This window comes from Amblyomma mixtum, chromosome 2, assembly GCF_055824585.1.
Source record: "Amblyomma mixtum isolate Tamu chromosome 2, ASM5582458v1, whole genome shotgun sequence".
Classification (NCBI taxonomy): domain Eukaryota; kingdom Metazoa; phylum Arthropoda; class Arachnida; order Ixodida; family Ixodidae; genus Amblyomma; species Amblyomma mixtum.
This window is the reverse complement of record NC_143013.1, coordinates 296,994,886-297,018,106: the sequence shown is the minus strand read 5'-3', so window position 1 is coordinate 297,018,106 and position 23,221 is coordinate 296,994,886. Positions and strand designations below refer to the sequence as shown.

The 23,221-nt window shown below is 49.9% G+C and overlaps 1 protein-coding gene across 1 annotated transcript; it reads left to right on the top strand.

Annotated features, from left to right (window-relative positions):
- Nucleotides 1-83: 83 nt before the first annotated feature.
- LOC149364606 (cytochrome P450 315a1, mitochondrial-like) lies at nucleotides 84-21,427 on the top strand. Its single transcript, XM_089574558.1, has 8 exons — nucleotides 84-604; nucleotides 11,606-11,796; nucleotides 12,551-12,757; nucleotides 13,815-13,978; nucleotides 14,277-14,443; nucleotides 15,031-15,109; nucleotides 16,949-17,155; nucleotides 17,571-21,427. The coding sequence occupies exons 1-8, from the start codon at nucleotides 156-158 to the stop codon at nucleotides 17,679-17,681; spliced, it is 1,575 nt and encodes a 524-aa protein (XP_089430684.1). The 5' UTR covers nucleotides 84-155; the 3' UTR covers nucleotides 17,682-21,427.
- Nucleotides 21,428-23,221: the final 1,794 nt, after the last annotated feature.

The following is a 23,221-nucleotide window of genomic DNA, read 5'->3' as shown; positions in this document are numbered from 1 at the left end:
CGGGCGGGAGGGAAGCAGCGCCGCCCCGGCAGCGCTCCTCGCCTTCCTCACCCTCTCCGAGCATAAAAGGCGGCCGGGCGCGACTTGCCGGACTGCATTCGGAGCGGGATCCGCGCACTCGCACCGCACACTCGGTGCTCCGACGACAGCTGCCGATGTCGTCCGCCGCACTAGCCCGTCGCCTGGCGCGTCAAGCCGCGGCCGAGCTGGGCCGGCGCGCGCGCTCCACCGATGTCGCCGCCGGCTGCCCCTTCCACCGCGGCGCAGCGGAGAACTCCAGGAGCGCCGGCGGAGCGGAGCAGCCCGCATCGCGGCCCTTCGATTCACTGCCCAGCCCCAAGGGGTTGCCCGTGCTGGGCACGGCGGTCGACGTGCTCCGGGCGGGCGGCGCGGCCAAGATCCACGAGTACTGCGACCGGCGGCATCGCGAGCTGGGACCCATCTACCGCGAGACTATTGGCAGCGTGGAAGCGGTCTTCGTGGCGGACAGTGCGCTCATTCAGAAGGTGTACACCAACGAGGGCAAGTACCCCATGCACATGGTGCCCGAGGCCTGGCTCATCTTCAACGAGATCAAAGGGATTCAGCGAGGACTCTTCTTCATGTGAGTACCGAGAGCCTGATCATGACGGGCGCGAGCTGGACGGTGCACACTGTGACGAGCGCGGGCCGTGAACGACGGGTGTGACGCGTTCTCCGGGAGCGGAAGACAGATCGCACTCGACAGTTAGGCTGGCGCCAGTGAATGTAGTCAACCGGTTGTCCGACGTCAAGTGACCGCGACTTGCTTCTGAAAAAGAGGCAAGGCCGGCATTGAAGTATACTTTCGAAACGGTGTTTCTTTGGCGCAATATGAAGACTTCTAGCATTTCTCCAAAGGTCTTGCAGCTCTCTTGTTGAGTATTTTAATCCCGAACGCTTCTGTTCGTTTCTCGTGGCGTAATCCCCACGTGGATTTAGTGATGGCAAACATTTCTTCATTCGTATTCCTTTTCCACAGTTTCTAAGCGCGCTCCGGTCTTCGGTAATGCCAACGAATCCACAGGCGCCGGTGTCACTCTTGCTGACAGATCTTTTTTTGGTTGTTTGCCTGGGGGACGGGTCTCGTGTAGACATCAGATTGCTTTTTTTTTCACTGGCAATCCACATTCCTTCCGCTGTTGCTAGCACTGCTCTCTTCGCCGCGAAGATCCCTTGATAGGTGTCACAATCCATCAGCCACCCCGTTGCAACCTACACGCGCAGGCAGTAAATGGGCCTGCGTGGACGTTTCTTCGTTACGTTGTACGCTATCTGCGGAGCCCTTGAAAGGCACTTCTTCGTACGGCGGCGGAGTTTGTTGTCGGCCTACTGCCACCGGCGCGATTGTTTCATTATCCGAGCCCTATCGTCTGCAGCCATCCCGAATAATGCTGCCGCGCAGAGCATCGCTGGCGGACCTTGACAATGGTCTCCGATGCACACGGTGGTAAGGGGCTGGTTTAAGTGATCGGGCCATTCAAGCGTCCGTGCAGACCTGCTCCATCGTTCCTGCCGCCGAAGAATGCAAGAACTGCGCGTAGCAGGGGCCCGTCGTGCAAGCCGCGCTTAGGAACACGGACCAGCCTCGATGTGGCAAGAGGCGCCGACGTGATGTCGTTGCTGAACTGTCGAGTATTGGCTTCACGGCGCTGCTTCCGTGCGTGCCGGGCTGCACCCGTGTCGTGAGCTGTGCGCAACGCTCGGCGCCCAAACGATTGCGTACAATCGCTCGAGAGCATGCCGCGTTCGCAACATGACAGTTTGACAGCGGTGTTCACTCATTTTTTTTTTCGAATGTTTATTTCTTCTTTGCCCGGTATTCTCACGGACTTAGAATGTAGTGCTTCTCCATGCATCTTGTTGTTGTAGGCGACTGTCTGACTCTATGTACTCGAAAATTTTTGAATGTCTTTGCCATTGGTTGTTTATACGATATGCCTTCTGTCTAGTTGATACGCGGAGACGTGTGCGTATCACATGCCACTTTCATCGAGAGTCATCCGTCAGTTTTTCCGTGTCGAGGCATATTCGTAAATATAGCGAAAAGTTGTTTACATCTGCTCCCTTCTTTTCCGGGACGAGAACGAAAAAAATATAATTGACTGTAAACATAGTGAATTACCAGGAGTTGTCAGAAGTCGTAAAATTGGGTTATTTCCTCCAACTCACTGGTTAGTTCTGTTAATTACAACCGCTTTGCGTAACAAAACGTGCCAGCCCCTCACCTCCTCGTTTCACGTTGATTATACGGCCAGCTACGTAGCGAAGACAGTTCGTTTCTAGATGAGCAGTGACTGCAGATAATAAACACAGCGTAGTTTCGGTTGAAACTTACTCGGCTATAGTCGGATAAAGTCTGCAGTGAAGCTCCACCCACATTCGGGACCGCCGCACAGAATTCTTCCACGACAAAAAAAAAAAGAAGTCCGTTGTTAACTTTTCTTAACTGACAAGCTAATCACAAGAAGAAATTATAAGGTATAGAATTCTGATGGCACTACAAAGCTGTTTTCGTTTACTGTTGCGATCGATACAGGACGGCTCGGACCGTGACCCAGTGCTAACTGCTGCGTTTTTTTTTTTTGTTAATTCGCATCCTGCTATAGTCGCGGTCCAGAATTTCTAAACACATCCGTTAAGGAACGGCTGCGGTAAATGGCCTCCTTAAAAATTTCGAGTTCGATGTCTCGAACAGCAGCGTACCGAAACGCGTACCCGAGATATAAAGACACGGATCCGCAAACACTGTAATCTACGCTCTGTGTAGACGAAAGGCACTCGTCGCAGGAGTGCTATCAAGATCGATAGGTTTGCTGCCGCCGCACACCAAGCACAATACAGCCTGGTTGCTACAACTCCAAGTGCGGTGATAAAGCTGTCGGGGGAGACGTGGGCAGAGCAGTTTGAGGCTTCCACGTGCGTCATCTTCTGCAGACCGCGCAGCATGATCTTAATACTGCAGCGACGCATTAATCTCGCGCCTTCTTTCTGTCGCTTCCCTCCTGCGGATGCTCATTTGAAAGCAGCGCAGAGCGTTACTTGTGCAACACTGCCGCGAAGTCTGCGCAGTGGTATTTCGCTGTTTCGTGCGAGCAAATCTACAGCTTCGCCGCGATATACCCGTACTGTCCGCCGCGTTCTCTCGTGTGACATAGTTGCACACGAGTATGCCTCCAGTATCAGAACTGTTCCACCCCCCCGCCGCTACTTCGCGCATGCGCGTTCAGCTCTATTTATTCTATCACCGTCGGCTCAACTTGACGATATATAGCACGGTAGCTTGTCCTATAGTTCATTCACGCTAGCCATTTCGTTTCGAATGTTTTGAGTCGTTGCTCGCGCATTTGTAGTGTGTTCCACGTAATCCTGTCTCGACGTTTACAACTCGAAAAGCAGAGTAGAATTTTCAATTTGTAGAGTTTGAATTGACTGAAGTCCGATTAAACTTCCGTTAAGCACGCCCCTGTTGAGCGCATCAAACCGCCAATTCGTATAAACCGGACGTTCTACTTAGAGATTCCCCTAAAATAACTTCTGCGTTTCGGAATGCGATCATCCCACTAGCGCCCTGCGAATCGCATGCGATTCAGACTGCGCAAACGTTAGTTGTTTTCGTTTCCGCTTGCAACAGAATGTCAAACCCCGCATTATTACTCAAATGCCATTTCAAACGGCACTTTACTATACAAATGCCATTTATAAACTCCCTCCTTTACACAAAGCAAGCGTCCGCCGCCAGAGACGCTGGAGGCGTGCACAAGATCACTCGCTACAGAAGGTGACCTTCGTGGCGAAGAGCTGAACAGAGATAAGCTTCTACATCGAGAAGGGCTAGAATAGTATACAATCTTAGGTTTAGTTTATTGGGGTTTGACGTCCCAAAACAACTCAGGCTATGAGGGACGCCGTAGTGAAGGGCTCCGGAAATTTCGACCACCTGGGGTTCTTTAACGTGCACTGACATCGCACATAACACGGGCCTCTAGAATTTCGCCTCCATCGAAATTGGACCGCAGCGGCCGGGATCGAACCCGCGTCTTTCGGGTCAGCAGCCGAGCGCCGTAACCACTGAGCCACCGCGGCGGCCTAATATACAATTTTCCTGTATATTTGTTGCATACATGTCAGTATGTGCGCAGTTTTATGGTTTCCAGCCATTAAGATTTTATAGAGCATTTTAATTGTGCTATGCTTAATAAATATAGTTCATTTTACAGTTCTAAAACGTACAGGGCCCGACAATGACGAAATACAGGAATTCCACAACTTCTGCCCAGAACTTTCAATGCCTGGCCATAAAAGGGTTAGTAATAGGATGGAAACAGATTTTCATTCCTTTTGTGGATTGCAGGTATTTTTTTTTTTAAGTCCAAAGCGTATTTTTCCCTCTTTATCTTGAGCGGTGAATGCTAGCTGCGCGCTCGCTGTATCGGGAGACTGTCGTCTCCGTCGTGTCCATTGACATCTGCCACCTATTCTTTTCCCGTATCGTATCCGCATAAAGTGGGTCGATCAACTGCACTGGCGCGATGCGGCAAGCATTCCAGAGTGCCGCGGATACTGTTGTTGCGCAGCGTGGATGCTTCGTTACCATGGAGACCAACGCATGAAACTTAATACTTCGCTCAAATGGTTCGCAACGATATTCACGCAAACAAGACCGCTGATTGGTTGACAACGAGGCCACGCGGTAAGAGCGCTTCGAAGCAGCGGATAAGTGCGAAGAATTTGTGACGTTGTTCCCGAGCGCGCGCATTGAGGCTGAGGTGACAATCCTACTGCTGTCACGCTACTTGTTACTACAGATGAAAATAAAGTACGAGGCCAGTTTAACATCTTTTCCAAGGAATGCAGCAAGCCCACTAATATACCATAGCGCGCGAACGAGGATCGCCAATCAAGAGTCCATAGCTGCGAGATGCGTTTACCAGGGATAAAAGCTATTACTCCATTGCTTCACTAGCCAATCAGCTGATATGTTTCAACTGATGGAGTGTGCATGTCAAGGCTTTCAATCGCCTGGTTTGTCTGACCATGTAGAACTTTCTTTTTTTTTTTTTTTGCGTTGGATTCTCATCTCTCCGCTTGCCCCACTCAATACTTTGAGACACGAGCAGAGACAGTGTACAGCCCTTGTGTAAATAGTAATTAATTGTGCAGGAAGGTTTCACACTGACCCCACAATGGCTTAACTATGACTGAAATGAATACGCGGCAACTCCCTCCGATTCCGCTCGTAGAACGAAAGAGAGTTTAAATATACCCGCTTTAGGAAAACATTAGGCCCGAAAGTTGTGTCCGTCTTGTAGGGATCGCAAATTTACTGATTTCGCGCTGCAGTTATGTCTAAGCTAAGCAACCAACTTGCCCAAACGCTCCTTTTCCTAATGCTTACGCAAGGTCCTCTCATCAGAATGTCTGAACGTCTGCCCTTCTTTTTATTACGTGGTCCACGCTCAACTGCTGAACGACATTTTAAATAGAGAAAGGCGTAGCAGTTGTATTTGTTTGGCTAACAAAGGCATTCTACCATTCTGCGCATTCTTCACGACCGTGTCTTTCGAGCTCAGTCGCTCTGTTTTCGCGAGAGTGGACGTACTACGGGCAACTTTGTCACGCATTTTCCTCTGCGACTCTTAATCGCTCAATTCAGGCGGCACCACTCCAACTTAAGACTGCTTCGAGGTGGCGTGAGTCCCTGATAACGGTCTTTCTTTTTTTTACCTTTATCGCGTAAAGAAACAGTTTTAACGTCTGCGTTACGGTACCATACGAGCCCGAGTCGCGCATTTATATGCAGTGCTTAATACGATAACGCATGCCCGGACAAAACTACTTTGTGAATTTGCAACATTATCAGCGTCGAAGAAAAAAAAATAGCAAAAACACACGAAGAAAATGCGAACATCTCCTGCTCGATAAGTCTGCTCGATGCGCATTCGAAACAGCTAGAAAGAGCTGTACACCAGCATGTCTTCATCCCTGCGCGTTTGTCACTGCGACTGAACTACAAAAGATAAAAAAAAGAGTTCCGAAGAGAGATCGCCGCGCCGATATGTAGACCTCCGACGGCTCTAAACGTCAAGCTTTGGTGATAATCTCTGCGCATGCGAAGATCTTGCGAATGCGTGAGGACGTGGGCGTGCATAAAGTTCACCCGATATCGTAAGCGGATCGCTCAAACTGCGCGGCAATTACTCCTCCAGGCCTCTTCACCGGTTACATCACACAGCGAACATCAACGGACATGAAGTGACACTCACAGTGGTGTTTTTGTTGTGTAATACTAACACTCGCCCATGCTCTTCGCCGTTGACAAGATTCCATCGTGTTGATTCTGGGCTGGGCTTGTTTTATGGATAGTGGTGATATTTTCATTCCCATAGCGGGTGCGTCTCTCCATGTACTACAGCTCCCCCTCCCCCCCCCCCCCCCACCTCAAGTAGAAAAAAACTATATTTCTGCTTGTGTACCTACCACTCTGATGTCTCAGTGATTGCAGCGTTTTGCGACTAAGAACGCGGTTGCGGGCTCGTCTCGGTCTGCGGCGGCTACATTTCTATGGAGGCGAATGCCAAAACGCGAGGGTACGGAGACTTCAGTGCATGCCAAAGAATCCCACTTAGTTTAAGTTCAGCCAGAGCCTTCCACTAATTGCGGCTTGCCAGAGAGCCGCACCTTCAGTTTCGGTTTGTAAAGTTCAGTAATTTAAATTTCCATTACGTAAAATCATTACTTCATTTGCCTGACCACGTAACAATAATTTTATTTCCCGTCGAATCCACGCCCCGTGACCTTTTTTTTTTCCAGGACTATACATACAATACCGTATGGCGTATAGTCGAACTTAAGTTCCCATTTGGTTACAGATCTCAGGCCTTCATACTATGGATGAGTGTAATGGCTTCAATTCGAAGGGTGCTTTTGTCCGGAGCTAAAATTTTTTCCGCTCCAATACGTGCGCCCAGGGACAAAACACGGAGGTCTCTGCATAGACTCGAAGGGTACTTGAATCTCTGCATAGACTCGAAGGGTACTTGAAGTGATGTTATACGGTATATTGTTCGCATGCTCGACGCAGAGATGTACAAAACGAGATTTTGATTGCAATGACGCAAAGAGCATTAAATGGGTGTTCGCAGACTTCTGCACCTTATCTCATCTTATCTTCTAAGGTAATTAAATTCGCCAGAAAAGAAATACGAAAGGATAAAAACGACAGCGAATTCAAGAGCGACAAATTCGGCCGAAGTACGGAGCCGCGGCTGCCTTCGCGTGGGTAAGAAGTTTCGTATAAAAAGCAAGAACTCCAAACGAGGCGGTGTGTGCCGGAGGTGAAAGCCTAAACCTGTCCTACGCACGATGGCTGCGCTTATCTGCGCGCGCCACCGCATGAAAGGCTGACTTATCATTTCGTCTTCTTTTTCTCTCTGCCTCTCTACTGGCTTGTTCTGGTCTTCTTCTGTCTATTCGCATACGTGGCCCTGCCGTGTCGAAGGAAACATGTCTGGTGGTTCCACCTGTCTCGATGCTTTTTCTTTTCCCTCTGGTCTTCTGAGCGCCCCTTCAGCTGACCCTCAATGGCGGGATAAGCGAAGTGGGCGATCTCATTGATGTGTAACACGGGCGCCTCCGCGACGACTTCAATTCATTCACTAGACGCCCAACAGCTAGGGTTGGTTGGTTCACGTTTTCTAAGGTGGAAACGGTTGCCTGTATATTACTTATCTTTTTTTCGTTGCTAACATAAGGGAGGAATATCTGAACGCGACGAAAGGGGAGCTGCGCTGAAGGGGAGCTGAACTGACGTCGCCTTAACTCGAGGGAGCAACAACGCTCCGTTGCTAGGGGACACAAAGCCTACTCCAACAATTCTCGTTCTGCCTCGACATCTGCGAAAGGAAGCGAATGATATTTTGTTTCGCCAGCCCCACTCTTTTTATACTTTCTCTAATCCAGTTACAGACAACAAAAACATCCGAAGGCAAAGCGTGGCAGTCCTCGTGTTTAAATTGGAATTCTTAGCGTCACGGCTGCAGCGAGTACGCAAGCAAAACGTTTCAAAAGGTCGCGCTGACGTGAATCCAAGGCGGCGTTCGACGTAATAAATGTGTTGCAAGGACTTCACGGTATACAGGCCACCTGTCTTCGAGAGAGTTGCTGAGTGGGCGGCCTTCGCGTTGCGTCGGTGAGTATGGAAAAAAAAAAAAAAAAACTCGAGCGCGCCGTGATAGCGCCATCTCGACACGTTGTTCATCTATTGCGCGTGTTCGTTCTGCCAATCCCGCGATCTGCGACGATCCTACGTCGCATGATAGAAGTATAGGGCCGATGAGCGGGTCGTTAGGGTATACATACAAAAGAAGCCAAGGAAAGCATATGCAGATGAATGCGGCTACTGGTTTGTTTGTTTTAGTGCGCTAGCTACTATAGTGGCCATTCCCCGCATTTAGCCATTGTGTATTTGTCTGAAGCCTGTTTTTTGACAGGCTGCTCACCTGCCCAGGTATATATGATAGCAACCTGTCCAGTGTCAGGTGGCAGCTCATTTAATCGCGAGAGGCTGCTCGGGTATGGCAGCCTGGGTAGCAACCCAATCTAGCTCCCCCGATGGTAGCACCTACCATAGAAGGGCAGTTGCGCATCGCTGGGCCACTGCACCACTGTGCCAGGGGTGGCGTGGACTTCCAGGGATCTATGAATGTAAAGGACAGAATGAGCAATATGGACATTATCCCATTACCGCTATCCGAATAACTGCCATCCGTGTACACTGGATCTGAGCACTAGAACCGAAGTGAAAACCGAATTGCCAGCAGGCCTAATTCGCATTTAGCGTAATTATGCAAATCGGCCTTTTTATTATGGTGGAGCTTCCTTTAGAGACGGAAATTGCCTAACCATGAATGAAGGGTAACTTTCCGTGCGAAATAATTAAGTGTGTGACGCTCGATAATTACACTTAAAATTGTGCGGCACCGACTCCAGGGTGCAGCTCGTTCGTACTGTGGACCTTTTTGTATTATCCTTGAGGTAGAAGTTAAGTATGTTCAATTGCGCGAATTCTGGCCGTGTTCGGCTGAGTTCTTGATTTGACAGACTGCAGGTACTTGAGGATGTCGCATGTACTGCTACAGCAGCTTGTTTACTCTCTGCAAGCTCCAAGCTGTTTATTTAGCGCATTTTACTCGGGGGGGGGGGGGGGGGGGGACTTTCTGCGCAGCTATACGGGTGTGGGGTAACGGTTTCCACTGTGTCGAGCCGAACACAAGGATCTAGAAGCGTTCGTAACTTGTTCTGAATACGCAAACGGCACCGCGTGCGGTGCTGGTCGCATTGAAATAACTTGAAGTTACTCGGCGATTTCTGCCTCGAACCTGTCACGTTCCTGGGCAAAGCACGTTTTCCTATTTCGACGGACGTGCGAATAGCTGCCGTCCTCGAATGCGAAAAAAAAGTAAATTACTGGGTCTGTATTTGCTCAGTAAAAAAAAAAAAAAAAAAAAAAACGAGACTCGCAGGCAGCAACAGCTGCCTCATGTGCCATACGATGCACGTTTTTCTTGCACTCCAGGAAGAAGCACCCGCCAGATTAATAGCTGGGAACTGAGACCTTGGAAAAGGCTATCCTCGCGAGCGCGAATTCCGCGAAGTACCACGGTGCCCTATTCGCCAATGTGCGCCTCGAACTCCGGACGTTGAGATACGCATGGCTTCGTTCTAGACATCCGTTCCTTCGCGGCGTGGGATAGACTCTGCTCTTCAACCGATGTCAGTAGCACGGTGGTGAAGGACTTCCGAGGAAATGTTCGAGAATGAGAGCGTTTCAGCAACCTCGCTGCCGATGCCTGAGCGCCTGGAACGAAAGGAACGAGACGCCCGAGGGACGCAACAAGCGTAATGCCTCCTTCCTCTCTCTGCATCTGTGGGTGTGAGTCTTGCTAAGCAGCTCGAGATGCTCGATGGATGGCCCCTCAGAACGCACGCCCCCCGCCACAGGCCCGGGAGACGGGCGAAAGGGATGTCGCGGTGCGCAGTGCCCATTCGGCGGGACCGTTACCAGGCGGCTGGCGCTGCAGCGTCGGCGCGCACCCCCTCACTCCTGTCCTTCCTCCTCCCTTTCGTGCTGGGTCGAGATGATGTCGGTGCTCAGGGGGTGAGCCGGAGAGTCGTGTCGGCTGAAAGTGGTTTCAAGGCCAAGGTTAGGCCTCCGCAACAGGTGTATAGCAGAGAAGGCAGACAGACCGAGACAACCCTGATGGGAACCCCACGGTTGCTGTCGCCCCTCCTCCGCTTTTCTTCTTCTAAGCGCCCCCCTTCGTTCCTGACGATCGCACGCGCATGTCGCTCCTCGCTCATGAGGAGGCGCGCCGTCGGCGCACCCGACATTTATCTCTTTCCCTCTCCCCACGGCCAGGCTTCTTCGGCAGGCCTCGCTGCTGCTGCTGCCGCCCCGACGCGAGCCAGTGCCTTGTCTGCCCGTTGCGGCCTTAGTGTAGAGCGCCACTGACTGGTCCTAGCATTTCGTGCGCGTGCGTGACAGATACAAGTGCACGCTCCCTTACAGCTTGGTGCTCGCTCTTCTTCACCTTCGTTTTCCCCTTGTTCTTTCGCTATCCTGCGTCGCTGTTTCTCTTCTTCGGCTCCCCGCTCCTGTGTTTCTCGGTTGGCGCTATCGCGCGTGCGACTCGCTAGCTGCCGGCTGATTGGTTCGCCCCCTTCGCTTTCACTCTTTCTTTCCCTTCACGTCTACAGGGGCCGCTGCTTTGTTTCATTTTGTTTCTTTATTTTCCGGCTCTTCGCTCCATCCTCTTCTTTGTTTTTGCCCCCACCTTTATCACCCTTTTCCTTCTCTTCGTCCGCACTGGTTTTAAATTCCAGCCCGTTCGTTACTAACGCAGCGCACCGCGGAGCAGCTTCTGCTTTGCGACTGCAAATTGCCAGTTTGGGAAATCACGGGAGGCGTGGATGAACGCTCAGAGTAGCAGAGTAGCAGAACTCTCCAAGCAGGGAACGGGGCACTAGCTGATGCGTCTTTCTTGTTTGCTTATTTTTAGATGGACTCGTCCAGCGGTCCACTTTTCTCTTGCTCGTTTTCTCCTGTTCGCGCATGCGCTTCAAGGTGAACCCCCGGAGTTACCAGCACCTTCGCTCCGGCGCCATTGCCGGCAGTGGACTTGTTGAGAGCTCTTGCAGGCTCGATGCCAGTGCAGAACTTACGAGGCGAAAACTATCTTCCATAGAGCATCCTCTCTGCACATTAACGCCTATATTTATGGAAGGTACTAGATCCATCCTCAAGAACATCAGCTGGGCACTGCAATACAAAGTGATATTTTGTCTCCTGGGAAATTACTCTTGTTGTCGTGAATAAAATACGCCAGCGACGTATCTTGTGGGCAGACAGGTAAGGACGGTTGGGTCGAGGTTAAACGTGACGCGATTAACTGCTCTTGCATCGCTTGATGAAACTTGTCATTTGGACCAGTGGCAATTGGGGCCAACACTGGTACATTCGGCCACTTGTCCATGTTGTGCCATTGTTCGTTCAACTTGCCTCTCGCTGTCTTTTCCCCGCCCGCAGGGACGGCCCGGAGTGGATCGAGAAACGGCGGAGTCTGAACAATGTGCTCCTCAAGACGAAGACCGTGACTGACAACGTTCCGATTTTCAACGACGTGATCACAGACCTTCTCAACCGGTGGCACGAGACCCGCGACAACAGGGGCGTATTGCAGAACGTCGAGCACGAACTCTACAATTGGTCCATCGAATGTACGTTTAGCGCTTTTTTTTATTCACTAATCGGGCTCGCGTAACCTTTTCATGTACGTCACTGGTCGAGATGACTTTTGTGAAGAAGCCAGAGAAAAGGTTTTTTTTTTATATACTTAGCGCCTGCGTACGTGACTGCGAGATGTATGTCCTCGCTAATGTTCTCTATGTTGACGCAACTGTGCCCGTTATGGTAGTGACTGCTATGAAATGTCATCCATGGAACGGCGTGTGCAGTTACGAAAGCTAATAGAAAAAAAAAGCTGCTCCCGTACCGGGCGAAATGCTAGCTTTACCGAGAGCGGCCCTTTGTGAAGGGACCTTTGCGAACCTATTTTCTTCAGCTATAGAAACACGGGGCTGCACTAAATACTTTCAGCAGCAGATGAAGCAGCAAAACATTCGTTTTAGTGAACAGAAGAAAAAGTAACAAAAGTCATCTCAGGATATCAGCTGTCAGGTTGTTTCTTAGCTGCTTTCTCCACCACTAAACATTGAGCAGGAGCAAGGTTTTTCATTTATACTATATATTCTAAACAGAAGTAGTAGAGGACGTATTTCTTGACGCTTTGACGCAGAGCATTTTCTGTTTTCCGTTCCGAACAAACGCTGATTGTATCGCGCATGAGAAGCTGCACTTTGTTGGTGATGCATGTTGCACGAGTCCCAGCTATTCCAAATAATAGGCTACTATGAGTTCTTGTGCGAACTTTCAGAGACAGTACCGCGCTGACCATTCTTCATCGTCCCGCAGCGCTGGGAGCCATGATATTCGGACGGCGGTTGGGCTGCATCGCTCACAGCTCGAGCAGGGACAACGTGCACGAGTTCGTCCACTGCGTGCAGCAGATCTTCAAAGAATCCGCCAAGATGTCCATGTTCTCGCCGCGCCTCGCCTACCGCCTGCGGCTGCCCGTCTGGAGACGCTTCGTCCGCGCAGCAGAAAGGGCACTCGAGCTCGGTAAGTGAGCCCGGGGTCCCTGACTGCAAGGCTCGAGCGCCGGCCCGCCGCCGAATGAACCTTCGGCCGCGTTACACTAGTGACAATTCTCCCGTCTAAATAAGCACTTCATGAACACTGTTGAACATAGTCCGTTTTGTGGTGGTTGAGGACGCAGTATCAGAGGTGCATAAAGGAAGAACCATGTCAGGCGCTATCGAATATGTCCAGCCCACTCTTTTTTTTTTTCTGTAACCCGCCGCGCAGGCTCAGTGGCTACGGTGCTCGGCTGCTGGCCCGAAAGGCGCGGGTTCTATCCCGGCCGCGGCGGCTGAATTTCGATGGAGGCGAAATTCTAGAGGCCCGTGTAGTGTGCGATGTCACTGCACGTTAAAAAACCCCAGGTGGTCGAAATTTCCGGAGCCCTTCACTACGGCGTCCCTCATAGCCTGAGTCGCTTTGGGACGTTAAACCTCATAAACCATAAACCAAACCTTTTTTCTGTCGTGTTTGGGCTTTCGTTTTAATTTAAGTAGACGTCACTACATCCTGCTATAGATCTATCAAGCAGTCTTCGGAGTAATACACTCGAGGCATTCTGGCGTCAAAATCGCGAAAGTGTGTCCAGTTTAGAGCGAAGACAGAGCGAGTAGTAAAAGGACGGTATCCTTCGGCCTCTTCCTCCTTTTAATCTCTCCATGGTGACATGAACCATTCCTGTACCATGTTCTCCTACTGCTCAACAGCTCGATGCAACAGTGGATAAAAGTCGTAAGCACGAAGTGCTCAAAAGATGTTTCACATAAAAGACGTTACGTAGGTGCCATGGCGCCGCTGCGAGACCACAGCACTGGTCTCAAATTCCACTGTCCAGCCATATTCTAAAGTTTGGCCAGAATTCGTTCCCTGTGTACTGTACAACACAAACTTGCCATAGGGCAGTGTAGTAGTGATAGTAGTAGCAGTAGTACGTCCTGCGCCAAACTCTTTCGCACTTAGGCCTCTGCGTGGCCCACTGTTCTTTCCTGACCGATTCGCGTGTGGAGGGGCTCTACAAGGTACATTCATATATGTGCAGCCCGGGGCTACGTCGAAGAGGACGTGAACGCGATCGCCAAAGACCCATCAGCGGCAGCTCAGCACAACCAAGGAATTCTAAGTCATCTCCTGCTCAACGAGAAAATCTCCAAAGAAGAGCTCGTCCGCATCGTGACCGACCTCTTCCTGGCAGCTGCTGACACGGTCAGTTGCTCTGTCATTTATTAGCCTGTTAAGTTTATCAAGCTGTTTATCTCCTTTGCTATCCACATTTGCATGCAAAAAGCGCCAGTGGTCAATGCCGCTGCTTCTTAATGACACTTGCTATGCGTGCTAAGTTCAGTTCCGTGGCTGTAGGTTCTAGTAGGAACAAACGCTGGCAGCGAAGGCGGCAGACTGGCAGTTCCTGAAGACGGCGCGCACAACACACATATTGCCTCGTTGGAGGCACCGTGCTAGCTAGTCCTAACCTGTGCCACCCTTTTCTTTTCTTTCCCCACAGACATCGCACGCCACACAGTGGGCTCTGTACCTGCTGGCCAAACACCCCGAGCAACAGGATCGGTTGTTGCACTCGGTACGAAGTGTGGTACCCGCTGGGCAGGCCGTCACCGAGGAATGCCTTGCGCGGCTACCCTATGTCAAAGCAGTCATCCGGGAGGCACTACGGTAAGCAGCAGTTCTTGGTTCAACACTACATCGAGAGGCGGGTTTAAATCGCAGCCACACGGATTCATGCATTACTTGAAATGCCTGAGTTGTGCCCTTTGATGGAAAATCGACGACCCAATCTTTTTACGTCATTTCTATGGTTCAAAGAGCGGTGAGGTGACGGTGCTCTGAGGCAGTAGAATCACTGGAAGCGAGGGGTGAGGTTATGCTCCAAATAACCCAGATGATATACAGAATATTCCCCCAAAGTTGGAAGTGTATTTCTGAATTAAATTTGCTGCTGAAACGTCACATTACAAAACTTCAGTCGCATTTGCGTTCGAAGACCATAGTGGGGTCTCTTTCTGCCTCATTTGTTAGCGTTTCGCTGTGCCCAGTTTTCAATGGCACAGCTTCAGCTGATAAGCTCAGGGGGAATCATTTTCGTTTGCGTCGGTGCTTTTGCAAGTGGTCTTGCTGCAATGCAGGGAAAGAGACACTGCTGAGTCACTAGTATACTCAGCAGGCGACTGCCATAGCATTTTCACCCACGATTCGCTGTTGACTGCGTCCGACTGAGATCGTGTATCCGTCTCTGCTTTCAGGTTGTACCCCGTGGCACCGTTCCTGACGAGGATCCTGTCGGAAGACATTGTCCTCAACGGATACCACATCCCTGCAGGGGTAGGTGTCAGCCGAGATTGCGCTCGTCTCGTGTTCCTCCTCTATCATACTGTTTTTCTTTTCTTTTTAGAACTGCGCTTCTTTCTTTTATTGCGCAAATCTCTTCTGTTTCTTCACCATCGTGCAGCGGATCTAGAAGACACCGCAGGGCGTCTATATTTTTTGTCCCTCTTCTTTTTCCAACTTCCTTCAATCTGCTTCAAAGCGTCACAGGCTCGCCGGCCACCTCAGAGTTGCGCCCTTGATGTATCTTCCCTCCTTATCGCAGCCGAGTTTGTACAATCTTCTCGGCCCGTGCCAGACACCGCTCCGGCTTTTCTTCGCAGTATCGTGTTCGCAGCGGAGCGAAAAATCTGCGCGCCTCCCGGGGAGCCGCTTGCGTTTCTCAGCTGTGCGATATTGCCGGCTCGCGTGTCGCCCTTGACGGCTACAGTGCGCAACTGGACGTCTCTGTTGCAGGGCAGAGGGGGGAGAGAGTAGGTAAGGTGCCGGTCCGAATCGGGGTCTTGCGCTACAATGCTCGAGATGGCGACATACAGTGTTGTCGTGCCAGCAGCGTTGCAGGCACGCAGAGGGCTCAAAATTTCTCTGGATAATTCCTCCTTTCTCGCGGTACCCCTTACAAAAAAAGTTTTAGACAGTCTACAGAGTGTCTACAGCTTCCTGTCTATAAATTGTATAGACTCTCTATAGACAAATCCTAAAGAACAGTCTATAGGCAATACAAATGCCATAGACAGTTATAGAAAATCTATAGATTTATGGCCATGCACTTTCAGTAGACGTTTATCAATAGACACTCCATAGACCATGAATAGACAAAAAACAATATCTATAGGCAGTCAATAGAGTCATTAAGAAGTCTAGACCATTTTTATAAGGGACTTATCTACTTAGGAAGTCGAAATTTCATCGAACGCATTTTGGCACCAACGTGTCCAATACGGTCACTGCCGCTCACTTGCAGACACTTGCTGATTTTGCATACGTACAGTCGGGGACAAAAGTCTTTGGACCATGCGCTTTGTATACGAGGCCGATAGCTTTATTATTGGCCGCTGCCTGTAGACCTCACTTGTGGTGGTGAAAGAACAAGATTCTGACTCACTTCTACAAGTGTGGTCTCCAGCCGGCGGCTCATAGAACTATCGCCATCGTTTGTGCAGCACGCGGTCTAGGGACTTTTGTCCCCGGCTGTATACCTACGCGAATCTTGGTACATTCGTTTATGAACTGCCATATCTCAAGCATTAACACTTTACAATAGCCCTAGGCTCCGGGGATGAGCAAAGGTGAAGGCTGTTTATTTTATTTTTTCGAGGTACGCGAAGGTGTTTTATATGCAGGCGTCGAGTCCGGACTTCAAACAGTGTAGCAGCCACAGTGTTCGCCGACTGGCCAACGTACTCCTTACTTACTTCACACTAGCCTTCTGTATTCGCGAATCTCGAGGCTTTTAGGTGGCTCTTCCTGTATCTTCACCTTCGCATTCATTACCACCATCATATTCGCACTCAATACCGTTTCCGAGCCCTCGAATGCTCGATCACAATGCGGTTGGTTTATGGGGTTTAACGTCCCGAAGCGACTAAGGCTATGAGAGACGCCGTAGTGGAGGGCTCCGGAAATTTCGACCACCTGGGGTTCTTTAACGTGCACTGACATCGCACAGTACACGGGACTCTTGAATTTCTCCTCCAAAGAAATTCCACCACGTCTTTTGGGTCAGCAGCCGAGCACCATAACCACTGAGCCACCGCGACGGCCAATCACAATGCATATACTCAATAGTCAGACCGGCCTTTCCTCACCATGAAGTTCTATTTCTCTCCGGTGCAGAAGTTGATCCTGATGTCCCTGTACACGACGGGGCGCGACGAGCAGCACTTCTCCGAGCCGCACGCCTTCAGGCCTGAGCGCTGGCTGCGAGACCGGGACCGCACGGGCCAGGTCAACTCGTGGGCCTGCCTCCCGTTCGGCTTGGGAGTCCGCTCATGCATCGGACGCCGGGTGGCTGAAGTGCAGATGCAGTTTCTCATCGCTCGGGTGAGCCCATATTCTGCGCTACGGAGCGACTCTCGCTCTCTCGACAACCATTTTATGTAGAGCTGCAATCGAAAGCGAACAGCTCCGTACAGTTGATGTTAAACTCAAAATGCCGAAAAGTCAAGTAAGGATCAGTTAGAAACCAAGAGCTCGCCTCTTACAGCTGGCAAATACGGCTGAAGTTATGGACGCAGTGTTACAAAGTGACTTCGTTCACTGTTTTCAGTGCCCACAGAAACGCACTAATAAGATCCGATCAGATCGTTCATTCAGGCAGAAGTACAGCCCGGATATGGCGAACCAGGAGCGACAAATGGGAGAGCTATCCGTTTTCACGTTTTCATGGCGTTTTCGCGAATGTCCGGAAACTGCGCGACTCTACAATGTACCGTTCTTCCTTATCTCTTGGGCGCAGACGGTGCAGCAGTTCCAGCTAGCACCGAGCACAGACAAGGACGTCCAGATCACGATGCGGCTCATCACCACTCCCGAGGAGCCCATATTGCTGCGGATGACCCCTCGATAGCGTCCTGTCGTGGCCACCGATGAAAACCGAGTGTGCCACACAGGGAGTCCGTGACTCGGCGAAGTCGTCTCCGCGCTACCGTCGGACTGAATGCCGGCGGACCGCCGCCAGCGCCTTCCGACGACAACACCCGAGGCGCACTGCGTGTGGGCGGCCTAAGAATCACGCGCGTTCTTCGGCCCTGTCCTCACCGTGGAACGACGACGAGAACCGCCAAAGTGCCAAAGACGAGGAACCGTCCAGAGCACAGAGCAGCTGGGACCACGCCCAATGCCGCGACACACGTCACTTCCGCTGGCCGGAAGTATGCCCCGCTCTCGTGCCTCGGTGCCGTGTCCTCGTGCCACAAGAGACACGCTGACCTTTCGGACTTTTTGCCCGTGCGATGCTCCGTGACCTCGTCGGACGTCTGCGGTCTATTATTGCATTTGTTGCCTGTATTCAAGTGAGGAACAATTTGAGGCCGCAGTCTCCGTCTCACTACTTAAACATGTTTTTTTTTTTTTTTTTTAATTCATATACAAGCAATGCTGTTCTTTGTGTTCACGTCCAAGTATCACGGCAAAGGCATGCTTTCTTTATTGCATCTAGCAACGTCAACGGCACCACGGGAAAGTTGAAAGGCTGTCAAAAACTCCGCTTCTTTACTTAGAGACGTTCCTATATCAGACATGACATCCAGCGCAGAGGGTGCTAAATGTACTGTCATTTATATGCGGTTTAGCTCCGAAATGTATTTATTGATGTCTAGCGTCACTGTAATCGTGACTTTTAATCGGCTGCTCGAGACGTGCACCTGTCGCGTCAGATGTGTCGTCTCGAGGCGACTTGTTAACCACTGACTGAACTCTCAGCTTTTCCGGCAGCAGTTGACGTTGCTCGCTGAAGACCGCGCACACTGATGCATGGCGACCGCCGTTACGTCCAAGTGTGCCACGCGATCAGACTTAATTAAGCCCAATAATAGCGGACCATGCACTGCGTCTCAAACAACTCTGCAGCTGATGTTTGGGGATGAGGGAAGTTGTCGTATCCAGCAATTCTTGCCCCTAGCTGCTTTGTTTGCAAACATAGAAACTGTCAGTATCCGTGACCATGTAGTGTCGTAAGATGGCCATGAACTTGACACCTGTATAGATAAGCACTTTTTGAGGTTTTCCGGCCACGGATGCACTGTTGTAAAGCGCCTTCGAATCTTGAAATATGCAAAACTAGTGCTCTCATTTTGAGCGAGTTAAAACAAGCTCATCTGATCATCGAGTTTTGCCGCCGTTCGCGTTAATGTATTGTTTCAGTGAATATATGTACTTTTAACAGGTGGAAGCACTAGTCCGTTGGAGTTCGTTTGTGATGTCTTGTGAGCCAAGCTGTGAAGAATGTCTGGTGCTATACAATCCAAATAACGATCTAACCACGGCCGCATATCACTCTGTTCCTTCCCCTTTTGTACTTATGCCTCACGTAACATGCACTAACTGATCACTTGTTACGATCTCATGTGTGTCCTTTTTGCAAGGCCGACCAGCAATATCCTGCATACTGGGATTTCGCGGCGATCCGTGACAGCCCGCTGCTGATCGCTCCCTCTTGCATTGTTGAAACGTAAAACAATTAAACCTGTGCTCTCTGCAGCGCCTTGTCCTACGATTATGTTCGCCGTTTCTGGGTAGCAGACTCAAGTGACCTTAATTCAGTGCCGTCCACAGCGATGTGTAACTTGGTCGTAAACGACCTCTGATTGCCCAAAAGCTACGCAGTTCCTTCTAATTAGTATGCGAGCCCACGCAACAAGCAGAACCGCCATCACGCCATATTCGGTGGCTTTTTATCGCTCGCACCAGCGCCGATGGGTGTACAATTCCCTAAGAGTCGGATGACGTTTGCTGTATATAGATGGAGTAGGGATAAGAACTGTGTGTTGAAAATCGGTCACTGATTCACTATTGGAAAAAAAAAAAACAACTGCTCCCTCGATTGCACACCAGTAACGCCAGTCCGCTGTTGCTGTATTCAGGGTTTCCTATGCGCTAATCGTGCACTAAGATGTATCGGAACAGTAGATCGGCAGCTTCTCTGACGTCTGAGAGCTTTGTACACGGCGGTCATTTTGTTTACTACGGGCTCCCTGAACGACCTTATCAAAGTCCTGGATATACTTCTCTGTTGCTGCTACACGGTACTGTTTTCTGAAGGCAGCAAAGAGCTGGTAAAAAGTAGAGACGTAATACTGGGATTAATACGTTAAGTTAAGCGAAAGAGGACATCTGTGTGCATGCAGCTTTCCCTCGAGCGAGGAATTAAAATGCGCACAGCTTATGAATACCATTTGTTGCAAGCTTGAAAAGTCGTATACTCACTCGTCTAACGTGTTCGATGATTTTGCGGGAGGCCTCTGTTCGTGTTGCTGTTTGTCAGTTTCTTTGTCGAGTATTTATTTCCTGGCCTTGGTGTGTACACTTGAGGAGTCTTGATCTCTAAGGAGCGTTTTTGCGCTGTCGTCGCTGTGTTCCTGTTTCAATGTGCGCCTGTTTACACAACCGTATCTTGCGTCGATCAAGCGTTCGCGTATCTTACTCCTTTACCCCCTTTGGTGTTTCGTTTACTCAGATGGAAAGTTAATTGCTCATGGAGAAAGCACCGTCGGTGTTTGTTGGGTTTCGCGGTACGGTTGCCTGCTGGAGGCTGCTCAATTCCAGCAGTGCGGAACCGTCTCGGTGAACTTATTTTGTCATTCCAATGGCATCGCTTGCCACATGATCATCCTGACAATATCGAGTTTTTTTTCTCTCTGTCTCCCCCCCCCCCCCCCTCCCATCTCTTTCTAACTAATAAGCCACCGCCTAAAAGTTGCCACTCATCCAATCATAACGTGATTCCATCATCACCGATTTTGACCAACTAAGCCTTTGGAGTATGCGCACACCCCCTTCTTTAACACTGCCCACCTCGTCGCACATCCTATTTATCTGCTCATCCTCACACCCACGAGTCATAAATTAAATAACTCGCGAACACATGCAAACGTATTTTGAAACACCATTTACTGTCACTCACAACCCGCCGACTTAAAGATCACGTGCTCAATCTTCACTCTCTCTTTTGAAACAAGCTGGTCGTCAGTGTCATGTTAAGCTCATCAATTCTTGGGCCTGTTGTTGATTATGCGTTTGCGGGCAGTTGGAAAGGCCTGACCCTATTTACTCTTTATCCCAATTACCCCATCCCATTACTGCATCAGTACCGGGTCGGGTCGGCCATCTCGCCTCCAACTTCTGCCTCTCCGGCCTCTGTACGGACACTAACCTGTCGCGCCAGTGTTTTTCACTTGATGCTTGACACGTGCAATCACCCCCCCCCCCCCCCTTTTTTTTTTCCTCGTTTGTTCGTCTTATCTTCGTATGAAAGAGAGCACTGTGATTTTGTATAAACGAAATGCTTTCACCTGTACTGCTATGAACGACGCCGCAGCGCAGATGCTATACCGTATATACTGTACCTTATAAGCGCTGCTGCCAAGAGATGCACGGAGGCAATGCACGAGCTGTATAGTTATGCACTTGCGGCCTTAAGACCTGAACGTATAGCGCCCGCAGAGCGCCTGTGTGCGTACACATATTTTTCTATAGGGAGCGGTGCACTGCAATGGTGCACTCTTATTCTGGGGAAAACGGAGCGATGCGGGGTTCCTCCTACTTTCTCTTCCGACTCGAAGCGAACGAACGAAAATAAACAATCTTGCATTTCTACGAGATCAAGTCTGTTTGTCGTTTCTATTGGGTAGTTACTAGTTGATGCACCAAGCGAAGTTGCTGGCCGCACTTTTTTATAGTGAACGCATCGAGCATTGCGTTTAATTATTACTGCGACATCGTTACAACTTGACGTCCACCCGAGCGCAGCCAAACGGCTACAAAGGAAAGCTATACAGCTTTCTCAGAAACTTCGCAGTTAAAGAAAAATCGTCCTGGTCCGGGGTTCGAACCCGGGACCACCGCTTCACTGGAGCAGTCGCTCTACCAAGTGAGCTAACCGGGACTTTTTTTTTCTTTATTTTCGAGATTGACATGAAAACAATAAAAACACTTCAGCTACACTTGAGCTGATACGGGTGAAGTTAAAATTTCTTAAGTTTCACTAGATCATCTAGTAGTGTTACCCACTGGGGTGGGTCACGCTGCGCCTGGTAACATTCCCGCAGATAAACAGCACTTTCAACAAAGTTCTCACGTGTACTACGAGTGTTTATATCCGCATGCCTTATTTGCATTCGCGTTTTCCACAAGCTGTGGAGGCCAAGAAGCATTAATAACTCATAGGGTACCTCTTTGGGATCAACTGGTAGAAATCTGATACCATAAGGGTGCAGTGGTAATTCTTGATGGTTTTCTGCAGGACATCCCAGAAAAGTATGGCAGCTAACCGGGACGGCAAGCTTATAGTAGGGCGAAAGCGAATTGATCAATAACTCGAAGTGGGAACTGTGTTTGCGCTCGGGTGGACGTCAATGAGTAGTTACTCCCTTATTACAAATCTACTCCACCTTGGGGGATTCCCCTAAACATGTGACCATCGTTACAACTGTTGTCAACGCGTCAAAATCCCCCTGCCGGATGTCATGAAAGTCCCAGGTTGGTAGAGACAGTTATGACGTCAAAGGAGTCACGTGACCACCCAGGTCTATTCACAGCGCTCAGTTAAATTCGATAATTCATCAACAGTGTCGACATTGTTGACGGAGAGGGCAAGCATAGTAGGGGGCGTTACTGTGTCAGGTGGGTGAATGACGTAATAACTCAATACATAGAACATTTCATTTTTTGCGAGCTGGATTCGTAATCGCGGTGGTGCAAACACAGCACCTTCGCTAGCCACTGCATTAGACCACTACGCCATCGTTTTATCCTCGAGAGTTAAAACTCCGTACTTCAAGACTCCGGTGGCTCGCGCTGATGTCTCGACCCGTAGGATGGTCTGACGTTGGTTCTCCAGGCCACTACTGGTCACGGCTGGAAGGCTAGGAAGGTGTTGGTTTGTGCTCGCCTCCAGGATGTGAACATCCTTTAACTGCCAGTCGTTGTTGTTGTTGCCTTGGTGACATGGGACATACCCACGACGGGGGATAGGCAGGGTTCAGTGAGGAGAGCCAAAAGAAGGTAAATTGGGGCCAGGGTAATTATTTAACTTTAGGTAAGAAATTAGAGGAAAAAAAAGATGGAATTATAAATTAAAATAAAAAATTAAAATTGAATTGGAAAAATAAACGGACGAAAATATTAGAGAATTGAATACAAGAAAAAAATTGCTGAGAGATTTTGCAATGCGGGAATTTTGGATACCATTAGCAAGGGAATGTACCGGTAGCAATTATGTAATTGTGAAGGAAATCGCAAACTTGATGCAATGCGAAACCCCAGTCTCTCGCGCTGTGCTCTCGATGTCGTTGTCTTCATCACCTGCCTGTGCGCAATGGATAACCAGAACACAACGCTTTCTCATTGCCCTCTTAAAGGGCCACTGCCCAGGGTCCGGACATTTTTGAA